We start from the raw sequence: 18,506 nt of genomic DNA, 5'->3' as shown, positions 1-18,506 counted from the left end.
ACCCTGCCGCTAACTGGATTTGTGTCCGGTGTCACGAATCAAGGCATCTCCTCCATACCTCATGTCTTGAAAATAGCCAACTGGTCCGCTTCCTCCCAGCTGGAAGTTTTCAGTTCTATTTACAACAGTTTGTTTCTCGATCTACAGTGTTCCCAATTAGGAAAAGTAATCCAGAAATTTTATTCCAAGCGTTAGAAAAGATCGAGTGACGAGACGAGAAAACGTTCTATAACCACAACCTTCTGATTGGCTCACCCAGATTCCACACTCTCAGACCAATTGATGGAAAGACTTATGCAGCCGGAACCCAATTTACGCTCAAAATACCCAAGCAGCAGCACGTCCCAGAGTACGGGAAAGCCGTTTGCAAGCGGCTTTTCCGCATATTGTGAACATGCGAGATTTAATGACGCACGGCGTTCAAGCACAACCACAGACTTCAGACCTTGTACTTTTAATGCCCTCGTATGGTTAGAGTTTGTTCTTTCTACAATAAGAACGCAACATGGGTTTGTTACATTCGTTCACTTTTCTTATAATATATAAAATAACCTGTTTATGGAAAGTTGTTTAACAACACACGCACTAACAGTTACAATACTTACACCTTTCTTCATGAAAGTACATATTTTGACGTTGCTTTCGTCACATTTTTTTTGTTTGTTTGTTTTTGTACCAATCAAAAGACTGCGCTATCTACGGTCTACGAATGACACTTGGTTTCCTCGCTTTCTTTTCACTATCGTCAATTCAATAAACAGTTGAAGATTCTGCTAATTTTTTTTAGTAATAAATCAATAAAGTAGTATGTAGAAAAGACCTAAGTAAAAATTAAATCTTTAGACTAGACTGTCCACAGCCTCTATACTTTTCAACGCACGCCGCAAGAAAAAACGAGCGAAGCAAACGCGAAGCACATGGGGGTGGGGGTGGGGAGGCGAGCGAAGGGAGCCAGGCGAAGAATATCTTTCTCGGTACTCACCCCCTACCCCATCAAGTCTCCTGTTTTGCACTGGCGCCCAGTTCTTCCGCGATTTTATCCGCGCGTTCAAAGATCGATTTAGAATACGAGAAAATAGAGGGCTGTGAACAGTCTATCTTTAGACTAAAACACTCTGCTTTCCGGGAAATGAGCCCGTAATGTCCAACCTCGGACACTTATGAACAGAAAAAAAGCCCGGACATCGCTCAACTGAAGAGAGCGGGTAAAATTGAGCTCAAATGCACCTCAAGATCGCTGCGCTCACGCCTGGTTTAACCCCTGTACCCACTACGCCGGAGCAATTTGAAAACGCAGCTTTATTTCTACGCTTAGGCCTACCTTCCACCGTCACTAATCCGGCACGAAAACGGAGCTTTTAAAAAGCGCTTTTCAAACCGGACAGATTTGAAAACGCCGGCTTTTCGTTTTCGTGTAGACGAAAAAAAAATTGAAAACGGAGCTTTTCGAAAACGATGACATCACGACAATCACGTGATTTCCCTGCACTAGTTTTCCACAAACACAAATCCAAAATGACCGGTGATTGTTGCGGTTTTCAATTCCTCCGGCGTACTGTGGACGGAAAATTTTGATGCATCACGTTTTCATAGTGAAACCTCCGTTTTCAAATTTCTCCGGCGTAGTGTAAAGGGGGCCTGAGCTTTAAATAGTTTGGCAATACAAAAGACCACAAGTATCGACAGGAGAACTCTTAACATGAACTACTTCCCTCACTGAAGGGTTACCTAAAGTTCGCCTATGATTCTAAACATACATATGCACTCAGTTTTACATTAAACACTTTAACTTGTCGAAAACACTCTTCCAGTGGCCAGTAGGTTAGTGGCGCAACTCGGCACCAGTCCAGCGCCAACTTGACGTGAATGTACGTCTTACATCGTTGTTATGCTGAGGCTTCAGATTCCGTTTACTTTTCATTATTGCCTAAAAACGGGCTATGGTCTTGATTTGCATTTGGTCTACCTGTGGTGCCATTATTACTCGCGCTCCCTGGGTCACCTGTAAGATGGAGTATAGAGAGCAACTCACCCTAAACAGGCAGACCTGTGAAGTGAATGTTCCTCTAAACTGCTAATATTACATGTGCGCCATTTTCAGCCGAATCGTTAAGACCTCTTCAGTACTTAACTAAAACACAGTTGAACCCCTCCACAACGGCCACCTTGAGGTACACTAGAAAAAAAGTGACCGTTGTAGAGAGCTGGCCGTTATGGGGGGTGGGAGGGGGGGGGGGATAGGGGTGTCACAATGACATCCTTTCTTTCGGGGGGTACAACATTTTAATTTTAAACAAATGCTTATTGTGGTATATAAATATGTAAAGCAGTCAAGGTATAGACCGGTAATATATTCTAAATAGAATGCTTCGTTAATAATCGATTAACCGGAAAAAAAAACTACTATATTAAATTAAAGACGGCCTAAACCAAACTGTTTAGTGTCAATTTTTTTCGCTTGTCTTAAGATTTTCGATTTTTGCGATTGACTAAAATTCTGGGGACAATAATGACCCACAAAAACGCGTAACGGCAGGCGGGACAAAATAGAGTCTTTGTATTCGATGAGTGAATGATTTCTCCTTTGTTCTAAGTAAAAAACATTCACATTCTTATCCATGTCACACTTTATTTTCGCCTGATTCTCTGCACATTCTCTCGCTAACTTCGGTATAGCGGGTGAGCCGACAATCTTCCTCTAAGTTTGGAGGAGGCAGCGTGACCGAGTGGTTAGGGCGCCGGACTTGAAAATCTGGAGGTCGCCGGTTCAAGTCCCGCTCTGACCAACTCCTCGGTCATGCTTATAACTCGTCTGCCTTCGATCAGTTGGGATTTTTAAGCCTATTATGTTTAGTTGATATCTTTGTTTCTTTCAGCTGGCATGCCTGTGAACTAGTTACGTGTAGCTAAGCGCATTGACCACTATAAACAACAACATATTAGCAGGTCCTACAAGTGCCACATGGCGCGAGAAGCATTTAAAGAGGAACACCTCCTCAGGAAAATTAAAGAAATGCGCTGCCTTTCGAATCAATTGTCGTCCCCAAAACGCGAAAATTGAACTTGCCGAGGCATGGCTGCATCATCACGCAAGTAATGAGGCACTAAATAACAATCAACTACAACAAAAACCTTTTCTTTTTAAAATATTTTACCTTTACGATGGCAAGGACAATGGCCAAGCATCCAGTGAAACATTCCGTCATCGTGTCTCAAATACAGGTACACGTCATAGACCACAATGAGAACAATGATAATGGCTGCTAGTATTCCGGATAACAGCTTCCAGTTTGTCTCTTCAGCTGTGTGCAAAAATGCTTGCGCATAAACAAGCGCATGAAGGGCGTTTCATTAAAAAAAAAAAAAAATCAATTCAGCAAAAGATGTATGCTCGATTTCCAGCCGTTTTGTGAGCCAACGTACCTTGCCCTACAACACGTTCGTTTGGGCGAAGGACCATAACTGGACTCCCAAAACGGCTGGGAATCGAGCCTACAAAAGATGTTGTCGCATGCACATAACCATTGGCTAATTACGTTACACAGTGAAGCTGTTAACTTATGTGAAGTTTTAAATTTGTAATGATCACTCTCGAAGCAAACGAGATTGTTCCAGTCCCTCGTACAACGTGAAACTAAGAGAATGTGAAGGGTATAAGAGAGTTGATCCTCCATCTCGGCCTTAGTAATTCCTCTCAAGTTATTTTTAGACATGGTACCAAGTTCTCCTGCGGATGTCACCACGCGCGTTGCGTGGACCCAGCTTGGGTTGTACACGCGTGAACATGCTTCGTGTCTCAGCACTGGAAAATTTGTGGTCTTTTCAGGGATTTCTGAAAAGATGGGGGCTTAACTCCCTCACCCTTCATCCTCTCTTAATGGAACGTAGGGTGAAAACAGGATTATATTTGAATGCCCTTGATCGTGAAGTTTTGGACAGCTCCTCAATTCTTTTCTTATGGCAAAGATGCAATGGTCAAGATAAGTCAAGGTGCTAGATTCCCCCCTCGCCAGTATCCAGGCCATTATGCTTAATCTGTGTTAAACCTCTTCACAACTGGACGGAAGTAATATCAGTTCCACACTTGTTCTTGGTCGTCCCTTTTGTCCCTTAATAGTGCAAGGGTAGTGAGCGACTGTGAGAAAAAGGACCAATCGCGCTCGTGTTTTCTTGGTTAGTATTCACCAGCCCTCAGGTCAAAACAGACAACTACTTCGAACAAGTCAAGATCACAGCAAACAGGCCGTGTCAGTTCAGTGCACTGACCTGTCAACGGGCAGTATAAACTGAGCAGACCTGCAAGCCGTGCATTCACGCACGTGTTCATCGCGTCTCCCCGCCCCCTCCCTCTGGGGTTTCTTGACACCTTTACATACCAGTACGTTTGCCAGTAACTCCAGGCCCTACTTGTTTCACTATTGGATCCTCACATTCACAAGAGGTCGCGTTGAGAAACCTTTTCTCAGATTTGCACATTTCCACTGCAAACTGAGTGCAAACACAACCACATGTTTGATGACTCCACTCCTAAAATAATTCAGACGTCGAATTTAGCACAAACACACTGACGAGAACGAAGAACAAGGGAAGACACTTGATAAGGGAGTTGATACACTACCATAACATTCATAAATGCATTTAAATATGCGCTTGTCTCTTTCAAGCATATCAAGGTAAAGAGAGAGTGGAAGAAACTACGAGAGTATAGTAAATTCGAATATTTTGCAAGGTTATGTCAAGATTGGGGAGTAAACACTGGAGTTGATATGTGAAGGTAGTAAAAAAATTAGGTCGGACACCCCGAAATGGCGGGCACGAGGGGAAATTTGCAGCGAGTGGAAATTTTTTGGTGGTAAATAATGGGAACAAAACCGAGTTGAGATCTGAGTGGCCTCTGAGAAAAGAGACATAATACCTTCCTTACTATCCCGTTGGGTACAGTTAATCGTATGCATGAAGACAAGTGCATTTGATGACTTACACTATAATAAGAACTGAGAGCGGTTGGCCGGACCAGGAGCCAAATCCAACGATGGGCAGCCGACAGACAGCATTTGACCACATTGGTGACAGCTTATGTGCCACTTGGGCACGAAAAGGATTATGTGTCACGTGTACCACAAGAAATATTGGAAATTTTTTTTTTTTTTTTTTTTTTTTTTTACAGTTCAACTACTTACATTACTTATGGGACAATTACCTACATCACTTACTGGATAATTACTAACAATACAATTACTTACATTACTTACACTACAATAAGTTACATTGTATTAATCAATTAATTAATTAATTAATTAATTAATTAATTAAAAAGACTACTTACTACTTACATACAATACACGTTACTTACAATACTGACAAGTGCAACACTTGTTAAGGTTGACCTACAGTACAATAATATCCGTGCACAGTGTTAGCCTTAGGGTTTTCTTCATTTTTTTTTTTTTTTTTATACAGTTGCTTGTTGGTAAATACGCTTAATTATTATTATCACCCACTTAGATTTCTAAAGATTATCATTTGACGCTGCTCCAGTTTTGAGGCTGTTGTAACATGCCAGAAAGACAGAGAAATGTTTTTTTTGCAAGTTGCGTGTCCTACACGACCATATATAATATCTCGCCACAAGAAAATTAAAATTAAGTTTCTGTTTATTCTTTGATTTGTCTGGCCTTAGGCCTAAGACTATATTTAAAGAAAGGTTGTATGTTCTCAACACAAGATTTTGGCTTACAAGAAGCTCCTTAAAGTTTTGCCAGAAGGTAGAGACAACTCTACAGGACCGGAAAAGATGAATTAGGCTTTCCTTATCAGTTTTGCAGAAACTGCAGAGATCGTTATCTTTTATTCCTACTTTTTAAAGAAAATCATTAGTCGCCAGTCGTCTATGCAGCAATTTGAATTGAAATACAATTAGTTTTATAGATTTTGTACACTCAAAAGATAGCTGGTACGCCGCACTCCAGTCTATTGGTTCATGGGCTTCAAAGGCACAATCCGTAGCCCATTTTTCTTGACTCTTGGTTGGACACCTTTGTTTAAGACCAATTACTTTTTTATAGGCCTGTCTGCTTGGTTTACTTGCTTTCATAAATTTCGTATAAAAGCTTTCGTATTGTATATTAATATTATTGTGTAAGGGTATTTGATTTTTTTTAAAGCGGATAACAGCCCATAAAAAGCAAGATAATTTGTTTCAGTGATACCATACCGATCTTTGAATTCAGAAAAGGATAGGAAGGTGTCTGAATCTTTCATCAAATGCGAAACCCTGTTAATCCCTTTTTGCTGCCATTTTTTGTAGATTGGTCTGTTATCGATTCTTATAAGGGAGTTGTGCCAAAGGTTCTGAGAGCGAAAATGGTCTGTATTATTCTCGTAAAAAAATAAATAAATAAATAAAAAATAAATAAAAATAATTAAAAAAAATATATTGGAAAATTATCTCTAAATTACACGAGCTTTTAGGTAGCCCCTTTCACAGTTAACTTTTCTATCAAACAATTAGATTTCCATCGCGTGATAGTTGACGAGGGCGCAACCCGAGTCAACTATCACGCGATAGAAATCTCGAGCTCATAATCTAATTGTTTTAGTATAAATCTACTAGTCGTTCAAAACTTTATCTAAATCCTCTTCAAAGACACTTCGGAAACACCAAGATGCGGCCGTCATTTTGTTAACAAGCACACACTGCTACGCTACTCACTATCTATCACAGAATAGATACTGAGTAGCGTAGTCAATCAGCGAACGGCATTCGTGATAGAACGTTAGTAGATTTATACTAATTTGCATTACAATGTAATCTAAAGTAGGATGCGAGGTAATATTAATTTCGGGTAGAAACTAGAGAAAACTGCTCGAAATTTCCTCACCTACATGGTGGATTATATTGTAAGGCAAATGAGACGACCTAATCGTGAAAAGATTTGGTTTTATCAACTGGGTTGATAATGTGAATTGGCCACCGTAAAGAGATTCGAAAGCTGACGTTTCGAGCGTTAACCCTTCGTCCTAGCAAATCGAGGAATACAGAAAGATGGAGCTACGCTATTGGTTGGTGCATGGTAATCGTGAAAACGGCTATTTTGAAAAAAATACGAAGTGCCTGTATTAATTTCCCGGTAGTGCAAATTCAAAATTAACGATAAATTTGCCTGTTCTAGACCAATCACAGTTATCGTCTCATTCGTGGAATCATATCTGAAATTCTCCATACCTTTGCAGCGGGACAAAATGCTACTGGTCCAGCGCATTCGCACTCGCATCGAAAGGGATTCCAGCTAAGGGAAATAAAAAGAAAACAGCGAGTGACATCTTCAACTTCTCTCCACATAACGAAACAAATTCACGAAGGCGTGAGTGTACAATTGTGGTGAGTACTTCTTTTCTTAAAGGTTGTTGTCGACGGAGAAACGTTAAGAAAGTTTTGCAACTATTCCTAGATATTAAGAATAACGAAGCACGAGCTATTTATAGACTGTTACAAAACACAACAGAAGTTCAGTTGAAAGTACGAGATAATTTTAGAAAAAAAGAGGGGCAGACGAATGTGTTTTGAATGCTTTTTCCCGTGTTACAAAATTCCTGGAGTATCAATACAGTATAACACATGGTCATGTGTCGAGTCTTGATATAGTTTTGGCTTCTTTACGTTTATTTATTTTTTATTGTATAGATAACGTGCGAGAAACAATAAAGCATGCTTTTCCATGTTTCATACTTTGGTCAAACAAAGCTATTCAGGCAATCAGAGCTCGTGAGGAATTCAAACTGTATTATAAATTTCTAGAAGAGGTTTGCTGTTCCAATGACAGATTGTTTCATATTAAGGAATATCACTGAACGTGTTTCTTGGAAGACAACCACACACTTCGCCTTTGAACCGCGCAGATGACCTGCACCTCTTTAAAACTTCTATTTTGATTCGTTCTTGTTAATCTGCACCTCTTTTGTTTTTAGGGCTAGGGGCATTGTTTGTGTTGTATATCTATTGTTTCGTTTGGCGAATCATGAAGACCCTTGTAAACGGTGCGTGGTTGCCCGAACCGCGCCTAGAACCGGTCCCTCGTTACCACTCACGCTTTCGTTCAGCTTATTTTCGTAAAAAAAGATTGACGCACATAAGGAGTTCAAACTGACCTGAATCTCTCCGGGCACGGGGTCGGAGGTTGATCCGGGTATTTGCATTCACAACTGCATCTACTCTCCACAAACTCTTCATTCTCGGAGCAGTCTCCGGCCTTCGTCACGCACGCGCACTCACAACTCGTGTCATTTACGACCGTGATCCATTTTTGGGCATTGGTAGCTAGCTCCAACACAACTCCAGTGACGTTGTTCTGAGTTTTGACGACGCATTGCCACGTATCAGGGGAGATACCGCCACAGCCGCCACTGCATCGGTAGACATCGTCAATAAAGTAAGGCACGTAACGATGCCGAGGAGCGTCAAGCGGCATCACCACCCGCCTGGGCTCGCATGAAACGGGATTCTCTAGAAAGCTGAACCCTGCAAAACAAGATCACAGTTACAGAAAATTTAACGAAATCTTCGTTCCCGTTAATCAGCGATTGACAGACTCGAAGTTAGTCGTATTTTAGGAGACTGAATATAAAGTGCAGGGTGTGAAGGGAAAAAAGGAAGGAAGCCGTCTACAATTTATAAACAATTATTGGATGAGGCTTTCGTGATATCCAGAACAATCAAGGTCGAGGTAGGGGTTATCAGCCAAAGCTGAAGGCTGAGGCTGATAACCCTTACCGAGACCTTGATTATTCTGGATATCACAAAAACCGAATCTAATATAATTGTTTTAAGACTTTCTCTCTATCCGCCCCCCCCCCCCCTCTTTCTGTTTTTCTCAATTTTATTCTGTTCACTACAGCAAATAATAATAATAATAATAATAATAATAATAATAATAATAATAATAATAATATGCAATAATAATATGCAAATTTTTCTCAGCTTCTGTCATTGTTATTGTTAATTAGTTACTTATCTTAAATTTAAAATTTAGTAGTTACTTCTATTCTAAATGGTCACATCTGAAGATGTATGTTGAAACATACAAAATGTCAAGTTAAATGAATTTTGTTTTCCAACATGCGTTTTATTGTCATGTTTATCACTGCAGTTTGCTTGTTATTTCTTATTAAGCTACAATGGCCAAAGAAAAAGAGTATTTACAATAATAATGATAGTAATACTTGGCAAGATCCCAGGCAACATCGGAATAACAGAGATACAGATCGTCCTCCTTGGAACTGCTCACATATCCTTAGGAGGACTGTATCCATCAACTAAACCAGCAGACTTGTGACTGCCCTAAGCTCTTGGCACAATAAGTGAAAAGGGCAAGACTTACATCACCAAGGATTTACATCATCATCATCATCATCATCATCATCATCATCACCATCATCATTATAATAATGACAGTGATAAAAAATAAATGAACAAGGAGGTGACAGGTGGCAAAATAAATGAAATGGGATCGATGCTTGAATACCACTCGAGGTCACAATGAAGCGTTCCACAAGACATCAACCAACAGCACCGTTCTTTGTATTTGTTGTGGAACAAAAAACAACGCCTTTTCCTTGTGAAAATTTATTCACTTTTATAGCTAAATATAGGTTATATAAAAAAAATTATTTTGGACCCAGTGGAAGCTGAAAGCTGTCGTTCGACGGTGATTCTTTTCTCTCTTTTCCACTACTTCTTTTTCCCATTTATGTCTTGGGGGTTGTAATACGTGATCGTGCAGTATCACCCTAAGATGGGGCATTCCAATACCATTTTTGGCCAGGGGAAAGGGAATTTCAATGGAAAATGTCTATTAAATTATCAGTAAGGTCTAGCGGGGTAGTAGCTCAGAGGGGGGATGTTGAGTAACCGAGGTAAATTTTCATCTCGCTTTGTAGTGCACTTTGTCCAATAATTAAATCCTGTTCTTTCTGCTACTGAAGTGAGAAAGTCGTAACAACGACTTCGCGGCTCACATCTAGCCAAGAAAAAACTTCTGGAGCCTGGATAAACACTGCAAAAATTTCCGCTTCCTTGGCTCTTGTTACATAGTGTCCTTGACACGACATATACATGCAGTATCCATCATTGTCACGTTACGCGTACTATAGTCATAAGTGAAAATCACAACAGAGCAGAACGAAAACAATACAAAACAAAATGCCAGCTGTATGCATGACACCACAACCGCATTAGTTTGAAAAGCAATTTGGTAGTCTGTACATGCACATCTGTGATCTTATATAACATCCTGTCTTTTGATTCTCTCAGTCGAGATAAAACTTTATAATTTTGTGTGGGTGGATAAAGGCCTGAGAAAGCTTGTCAAGGGAACGCGACGAGCCACACGATCGGTGAAATAACAGAGGCGTGAAATTACCCGCTTTAAAAACATAAACAAAGCAAGGAATGTCAGCTGCTGATTTCTTCGACATATGACATCGAAACGCGCTCAACAATCGAAAAATATAAACATCAGAAACACGCGATTGTTATGATCATGATTTCTAATTCTACACAAAACAATGATTTCTTGCGGGAAATACTAATTTACTCACCTCGAACAAAACCAATATTTGCGTAGATTGTCAGGAATGCAGCCAGCATTAACACCGAGCCAGCCATTAGTCGTAGGAACGAGCCGTCTAAATGAGCCCTCTGTAAACGATAAAGGTTTACCAACTTAAACTACGATAGAAAGGACGTGAAATTGGAGTTGTGCGTGCTACGACGCTTTAGCTACTCGAAATAAACAGAGCGCAGGCTGCCTCGATATCATATTTAGCACGTGTCCCTTTTGAACTTTCAGCCGTTTTGAACCTTGTTCAACGCCAAAATCGTTACCAGAGCGGAACCGTTCCTCGCGACAAAATATGCTCGACTTACTATCTGTACTCTAAAACATACTTTTCGCCTCCAATTGCCGTGCGAAGATTAATTATTTATGACATGCAGGAAACATTAAATAATCAAATAACATCTAATTGTTGAAACACCGAACAAGATTAAATTGATCGCTGAATAAATTTTAAACACTGTTACATTGACAACGATGTCGAAAACCTCGAGGAAGAATCCTAGGTGATAATTTAAAGGTCTCCACATCTCAGCTAGTAGACCAGGTGTTTCAAAATATGGGAAATAAAGACCAAGCAGATCTGAAAATATCTGGTTATCTACAAACAATTAAACAGTCTTTACCTTCTACTAACTTGCCTTCAGTAACTACGTAATATACTGCTTGTAGAAGCCGGCGATTCTTTTTTCTATTACTATTTTATCCAAAGACCTACGGTGTCGATAAACGTTCGAACATAGCCTGAGTTTTAAAAGCTTGATAAAATGAGTGTAAGTTATCTCAAAATGACTGAAGTTGTAAAGCTTATGTCAGTTTCATTCATGATCTCTTATGACAACCGTGTGATATTTGTTACGTCACAAAGTCACGCTATTCTGGATTTGTAATCTCTAAACCATGTTTGATATTGTTGAAAGACACGCAACAAAGAGACTGGAGAAGGCAAACTCGCTCCGCTTACAGCGGAAAGCATCGCCGTTGCTTGTGGTGGTGTTAAAATGACCAACATTCTTCGCTACCTTTTTACTCCCCTCCCCCCCCCCCCCCACCCTCTTTGTTAAAACGCCGCCCTCTGAATCCTTCACGAGAAAAAGTCAATTTTCATTCACTCGCTGCACTCTTTCGTAAAATATTGTTTTCACCACTAGAAAATAAGTTCATATCTTCGCTGCTGCGTAATATCTTCTATGAATAACTACACTCTTCTTTTTATAAGAATACGTTTTAAAAGAATATTGAGGCTGAAATTTGCAAAATCAGTAAGAATACTTTAAGAATAAACCCAAGGCTGAGATTTTCAAAAGAACTGTAATTTTGTGTTGACAAAATTTGTTGACACAATACAGTTATACGTTTCCAACTAAACCGAATAAAATTCTTCCTTTCTCTAAACGGCAAAACTAACCAAAAAGCAACAAGAAGAGCACTAACCGTGTGTGCAAGAGGTTATGTGCGTCAGGTCAGGCTTAAATGCCTGCAGGCTGGCTACAAAATTACTTTAATACCATCCAGACACCAAATACATTCGGAAACAGAAATGTTATACGCTATAATCCAAGAATATTCACAAGAATATTTTCAGTCTAAGAATATTCAGCCTCGGCAGGAAAAACAATATCCTTATAAAAAAAGAGTGTAAACAGGGCCACGAAATGACAAACTATCCGCGATTTCCTCGAAATCGGTGACGGAATGAAGGAACTATTGCTGAAGGGAAGTTTCCATGGATCACTGAATGAGTTATTAAAGCCCACTGTTAACGCAATGCAATTGTCTCCCTTGTTTCCTGTTTACGCAATGCAATTGTCTCTTCTGCCCTGAAGCAAAATATTCTTAGAAAAAAAAAGCAAAGGAAGTACAAACAAAAGACGAACATCGTCGTGTACAGGAAAACGTCGCGGCAGATTGCGAGCCGCAAAAACCTTGCAAAATTAAGAATGTTCAGGAATGATGGGACGCCGGAATACTGATCAGAAAGCTGGAACGTTTAACTCAGCTTAAGCCCAGGTCAAGCGTCGAAGACGAACTAAATTGCAATTTGAGTCGATCCAAACGGAGCTGAATGGGTAAAACCCGACCGTCGGGTCAAACGTCAAACTTAATTCGAATTTAGATCGATCGTTCTATCCGATTGTCTTATAATTATTGTATTATAAACTCTCCTTCTTGTGCGTCATATTCGTAGTTCCTCATTTTGTGCACTCGCTCATCCCATCCACACGGGAATCGTATTACCACAAACCATTTCAACTGAACTGACATGATCAGTTCTCAGAAAGTTTACTTTTCTGTCTTCTTTTTCTTCAAAGCCAAGACTGTTCGCGCACTGAATGTAATGCAAAGGGAGGAGGGCCGGGGATGGTATCCCTGGGAGGGTCTAGTGGTTCCCATCTACGAGGGGTACGGGGATGGGGGGAGCAAGGTCCTAGTTCCTTCATTCTACTGAACTAAATCAAGATCAAGAGTTCATAGTCTCTTGCAGAGATAAAATATTTTAATGTCAAATCTTTAAAATTTCTGTAAAACACCCGCTCTATGCAGAGCATATCGTTTCCAACTGATATAGAAATCTAGAAATCTGAAAATGCCATGGTCATGGCTTCCAGTCGAATGAATAATTCGAACATGTCGAAGAACGTTTAATCTTTAAATAGCTGAGAAAATTCCTGCTCTGTACTTACTTACGGACCTTTCGGTCCGAAATTCTGACGTGAAAGGGTTTACTTTCCTCATAAGGCATACTTTCTTACAAGGCCTCAATCATTGGGTCAACAAGTTTTCAGTTTCTCTTCATTCCAAGGTGTTAAGCCTTGTTCTTATATCCCGCCGACCTACCTGCGACGTAGTCGCCGGTTACAACTGACAACTTTCGGCGATCTGTTCCAGTGGGTCCCCCTGCGATGGATCGCCGACATACTCAAATTTGCGCGAAATGCAAATCGAATTGGCGCAATTTTTCAACCATTTCACCTATAAATGTGGATCGAATCGTCTTACTGGAGTACGTTGCGTCCGCAGATGATGTTCACATAAAATATTTTCATCGCCGACAACCGGCGGCTTGCCTGCGAAGTTGAACTCAGCTCAACTTCGCAGGCAAGCCGGCGGTCATTGCCTGGGACAGATTATGATTCGGCGATAAATGTTCACATATGCCGTAACGGTGTCCCAGGCCGTTCCAGGTATGTCGGAGGCACACGAGAACCAGGCTTAATAGTCCCTCCCCGATTCCTGCAATTGATGACCGTTATGGACTAATTGATTTACGTCAGAGGGCTTGACACGATATTCCATTGTCCAATTCAAGTGCTATAAATAATCGCTGATAACCTCCAGACTGACAAGGTTTTCCTGCTGCAGCTAAATGTTCCCTTATTAATAAGCCTTCGCAATGGCAGAAGTGCATTTAAAGTGGCACCACACATTTCTGTTCCTTTTCCAAGCTATTTTAACAATAGCGGACACCACTACCGATATTCTAACCAGTCTGGAATACAAAGAACGCGGCCATCAAAAGTGGTTTGCAGTGAGTCTGAGCATAACACTGATCACTCTCACCGTGCTGTGTGTTTGGTCGATCATTGCAACTACCAGCCGTGCATGGGCACAAGACACAGACGATGTCGAACGGCTAGAGCCAACCGCCAATCCTGACGTGATATTCCGTAGCACCGGTATCAATGTGACTCTCAGCTGCTTGTGCATGGGTCCGCCGTTACACAGTCTTCAGCTGTTCTTCTTTTGCGTGTGTCGCTTCAAAGAGCTTTGGAAGTCGAAGAATGGGCTGCTCGTCGAGAAGGATCGCCTCTACTACCTGTACGTTCACACGCTCAATTTGAAAATGATGGAAGGGCTTTTGGAGAGTGCTCCGCAGCTGATAATACAAGTCTATGTTATGTTACATGGCGTAGAGAGCGGCGATAAAATTGCACTTATCCAGTGGATCTCCGCGCCGATTTCCTTCCTTTCGCTTGTCTGGATGTTCACGTCCATGGAATTTCTGCGTGAATTTGCAAATTACAGCATGAAGTTTGCACACGGTGTGCTAATCTTCCTCAGCAATGCTGGAACTATCGCTGCCCGGACACTGGCCATCATCTTTTTCACCCGTTTGTTTCCGTGGTGGGTTCTTCTTGTTTTCTTTGTCCATTGGCTTATAATCAATTTAATCGGATTCTGGCTGTGGCGATCGAAACGAAAGCAAGACATGTTTATATTCATTTTCGCGTATTCTCCCTTCTACTTATTCGTTTACAACTCCTACTATTTAAAAAAGCTCCGGGGCAGTGCGCCTTTCACCGTGGCGGTCCAAAATATATCAGCGATCTCTTGGCACATACTTTTCACCGTGGAGAACATTGCCATGATAACTGCTTACTATTTGGCATCGCATGAAGATGACCGGTTTGGTGTTCCTGCCCTTGTTATTGTTCTGATTGGGAATGTTGGAGGGCTATTTTTGAAGTGTATGTCGTGGTGCTGTTGTTTTAACGAATACTCGACTGAAAACGAAACTTTTCGAAGGCCTATGACAATTGTCTTAAAATAGTGAAAGTGGAATCTATTGGTGACATTGAACTGCAATCTGCAACTTTTGAAACGATTAATTTGAGCTTTGGAGTTTTAAAACGGTCACTTTGGCGGACAAAATGTCATCATCACTGCCTAGAACTCTCTAAAAAACACTAGAGCTGCGAAAACGTACTGCTTGGACCTCTCCAACAAATATTTGATGAGCACAATAATTTAAATCAAGTTTTCAAAAACACTGTCGCGTCGGTTCAGACTCTTTTAAGTGTGTATTTGATTTCTTGCATTAATGATTGGAATATAAGTAACTACAAAGTCATAATAGGCAGTGCTACAAAAAATGAAAAAAGGCTTCTTTGTCGAGGTCAGTATAATGCCTACCATTTCTTCTTTAGACCTAATCAGGTTCATGTATAAACTGACTGTCTCAAAACTAAATTTCCGCATCTCTCGTGACAATCTGTGTGCTCCATTTCTTCAATAGACAAAAGGTCTGACATATTGACCTTTTATTTTTTCAGAGATGTGAAGAAATTGTTTTGAAATTTGAGTAGCTCATAGTTTTAGACGTGAGGAAAAAAAACTCGCTTCTTAATTCGGTGATCTCATTGATATAAACATCTCTCTCTACGTGCGTAGCTAAGAGCGCTGAAACTATTTATTTTGTTAACTTATGAACGTGTTAATGTGACTGTTCTAAACCCAGTTAATTATGCGGAAATTTTCCGAGCTTTACAAAAGCCCCGTTAATTAGCAGCAATTAACCGCTTTACTTGAAGCTTTCGCTTTTATTGAGGCTTTCTGCTTTAAAAACCTAAGGCATGCTAAGGCCTAGCATCAGCCTCTAGAGACATAGATCTTCAGTTTTCGTTGATTATTAAGTACATCACGCCTAATTAGCCTTCATATATAAGCTGTCCACTGCGTTTTGATTTAACTACATGACTAAATTTTATAACCCTTTCCGTTGTATAAGAAATCAAAACATGGTTTCAACAATGATAACAATCCTTGGTGTCGTCTATTCCAAATTGTCAGATGGACTCTGGATGTTACAAGAGTCCCTTCTGGGCCTCTGCTCGATATTCGCCTCTCTGTCGCGTCCGGTCTTTGTCTCCGCTCCCCTCCCCCCACGTCCCGCGAGGCTCGGAGGAGGAGTGCGGGCTTGTTTCCCGAGCAGCGGCTGAAAATAGAGCCCACTAGTACTTTGAGCACCTACGCTTTTAGTTCACCAAAGACATCAACACTACCAGTGAACTCCAGTTAAGGGAGACGGAAAATACTTCAAGATGGCGGGCGGAAAGTTCGAGATAGCAAGGCTCAAAGGTAGAATGTTGGAGGTGGGGAAAGTTTTAATGCTTTCAATTTATGCTGCGTTAATTAACAAATTGGTCTTCTTACAGGATTGGCCCGTGGTAAATAAAATTTCTGCAGTCCTAAACCAAGGCTCAATCAACAGCCGCTGTTTGTGAAAGGAGCCCGCGCTCTTTCCCCTCTCTTTAACAATTAGATTATGAGCTCAAGATTCCTATCGGCCTCATAAACTATCACCTCATAGAAACCGAGAGCGAATAATCTAATTGTTTTAGTAGAGTTCTTAGTAAAATGTACTTCAAATAGCGGTTTCCAATTATTTTTTGACGTATTATTAAACTTTGCGCCTGAAGAAGATCGCTCAGATTGAAGTTGTGTGCGGGCGTGCATCAGTTCTTTCAATAATTTCAACTTTTTTAAAAGCCAAGAAACCGTAAATGACCTTCGTTTAGACTTCTCAGGAATTTAATTATCCATTTGAATCAAAATTGTCCTCTAAAACTTCGGAAAAACGAAAAAAAAAAGTCGTCATTTCCTAGACGACCTCCAGCCACTACACACTAATATAATGGCTGATAGTGTTCAATGGCTCAGCCAATCAGATTACAGCATTTGCGTTCGTATATTAGTAGAATTCTACTAATAGTTCTTATGCATGAAAAACACGGCATATGCATGGCGGCTTCTCAATTCCTACACTCCATTCTCTTTCTGTGATTACTAGAATTGAGGAAGAGCGACCAGAATACACTAAGACTTCCATATGTTAATACAGTCTTCATAAAACGAGATACAAAAGCTCATTTACTCACCAAGAATTAAGTTAATCCAGGAGCCATAACCAGGGACGGAGACCGTAAGTCTTGGGATCCGCGCGCACCTATGATATGGGACAATTTTTCTGTTTTTAGAACAAATTGCGCCATCCTGACGTCATATATTCGCGCGGATCCACGGACATGTCGAGGGCTCTCGCGTGGATGCTGTCATGTTGCCGGATCAAATGGTGAGATTCTCTTGCAGATTTTTCACAGCAATGGCAGGGAATAAGAACCAGGGCTCTTATATGTAGTTTTATGCTCTGAACTAATGCTAAAGGTGAGCTTTTTAGGGTCGAAAACAAGACTTCAATTTCGCGCTGTGAATGAATATCTGCGCGCTAGCTGTACGAGTAAGAATTTGCGTTTGTTCTGTAAAGAAAAGTTGAGTATGTAAGAAAACTCTTTATTCTGATATCGAGTTAATTTTTGAGTTTCCCCAGCAATGCTTAATCATAACCAAACCATGTTTTTGATAATTCCTTTTTGTTTCTGTTTGCTTGGCGAGTTTGCAAGAGTTTTTGAAAGGAAAGTCTGACGCGTACATTAAGTAGCTCATTTGCATAGTGCAGCGCGTGCACTTTCAAATCCGAGTCGGTGTTTTCAATTGTCAACAAATCTTGACAAAGATTTCTTTCGTTGTCTTTTGTGCTAAGATGCTGCAACAATTTTCACCAACGCCAAAAGGCTACCAACATCATGTGTGTTTCTTTAACGTAGTGAAAATTTATCCTGCGAAAATGAAATAGACAAGGAGTTTTGATAACTCAGCCAAAAAAATCGAAATCGTTGTTTGAGTTGATTAAAGAAAGGGTCATCGTGACTTTGCTGATTATTTCTGCTGTATTCACATATTTTCCGCTAAGCTTTTAATATGTTCTCAAACATTTATCAACCTTAAACATATTTAAAAATTAGAAATATTATATGAGTTCGATGTACGTTTTCACACGAAAGTGCGAAGTCCAACTTGTCATGTTTTACTGACTGTACAAACACGCATCGGCGGGCGCTTCGGTTTGAAGAGCGTTTTCTAAAAGCTCCGTTTTTGTCACGGATTAGTGTGGACGGTTGGCCTAACCGTAGAAATAAAGCTGCGTTTTCAAGTTCCCCCGGTGTAGTGTGGACGGGGCGTAAGAAACCATGATAAAAAGTCAATCATGAATTCAAATGTGTCACTCGTTTTATTTGGATTTTTATTTTGCTTGTCCTCGCATCCAATATAGAA

The 18,506-nt window shown here is 40.5% G+C and overlaps 2 protein-coding genes across 3 annotated transcripts; one reads left to right on the top strand and one right to left on the bottom strand.

Annotated features, from left to right (window-relative positions):
* Positions 1-316: 316 nt before the first annotated feature.
* LOC145462598 (uncharacterized) lies at positions 317-11,645 on the bottom strand. 2 transcript variants are annotated; one of them, XM_081446165.1, is made up of 7 exons: positions 11,240-11,645; positions 10,597-10,696; positions 8,149-8,518; positions 7,226-7,289; positions 4,377-4,527; positions 3,156-3,317; positions 317-2,002 (listed from the first exon to the last, which is right to left on the bottom strand). In XM_081446165.1, exons 2-7 carry the CDS (start codon positions 10,661-10,663, stop codon positions 1,911-1,913), a joined length of 906 nt encoding a protein of 301 aa, XP_081302291.1. In that variant the 5' UTR covers positions 10,664-10,696; positions 11,240-11,645; the 3' UTR covers positions 317-1,910. The 2 variants fall into 2 exon arrangements, with proteins under 2 accessions (XP_081302291.1, XP_081302292.1); XM_081446166.1 differs by lacking the exon at positions 11,240-11,645 and having other exon boundaries at positions 323-2,002; positions 3,156-3,302; positions 10,597-10,994.
* Positions 11,646-13,340: 1,695 nt separating this feature from the next.
* On the top strand, positions 13,341-17,061 carry LOC145463102 (XK-related protein 8-like). The gene has a single exon (XM_081446815.1). The coding sequence runs from the start codon at positions 14,008-14,010 to the stop codon at positions 15,163-15,165; it is 1,158 nt and encodes a 385-aa protein (XP_081302941.1). The 5' UTR covers positions 13,341-14,007; the 3' UTR covers positions 15,166-17,061.
* Positions 17,062-18,506: the final 1,445 nt, after the last annotated feature.

Source organism: Orbicella franksi, chromosome 12 (genome assembly GCF_964199315.1).
Source record: "Orbicella franksi chromosome 12, jaOrbFran1.1, whole genome shotgun sequence".
Taxonomy (NCBI): domain Eukaryota; kingdom Metazoa; phylum Cnidaria; class Anthozoa; order Scleractinia; family Merulinidae; genus Orbicella; species Orbicella franksi.
The sequence above is the reverse complement of the archived record's forward strand: the minus strand, read 5'-3'. Positions and strand labels throughout refer to the sequence as shown.

Excerpts from the sequence above, each read along its gene's own strand:
- LOC145462598 (XM_081446165.1), bottom strand. The coding sequence starts at position 10,663 with ATGGCTGGCTCGGTGTTAATGCTGGCTGCATTCCTGACAATCTACGCA. Across the intron at positions 4,528-7,225 it reads CATTTTGTCCCGCTGCAAAG|GAGTGGAGTCATCAAACATG; the intron begins GTATGGAGAATT and ends GAATTATTTTAG. Across the intron at positions 3,318-4,376 it reads AGTTACTGGCAAACGTACTG|CATTTTTGCACACAGCTGAA; the intron begins GTATGTAAAGGT and ends TTTATGCGCAAG.
- LOC145463102 (XM_081446815.1), top strand. The coding sequence starts at position 14,008 with ATGGCAGAAGTGCATTTAAAGTGGCACCACACATTTCTGTTCCTTTTC.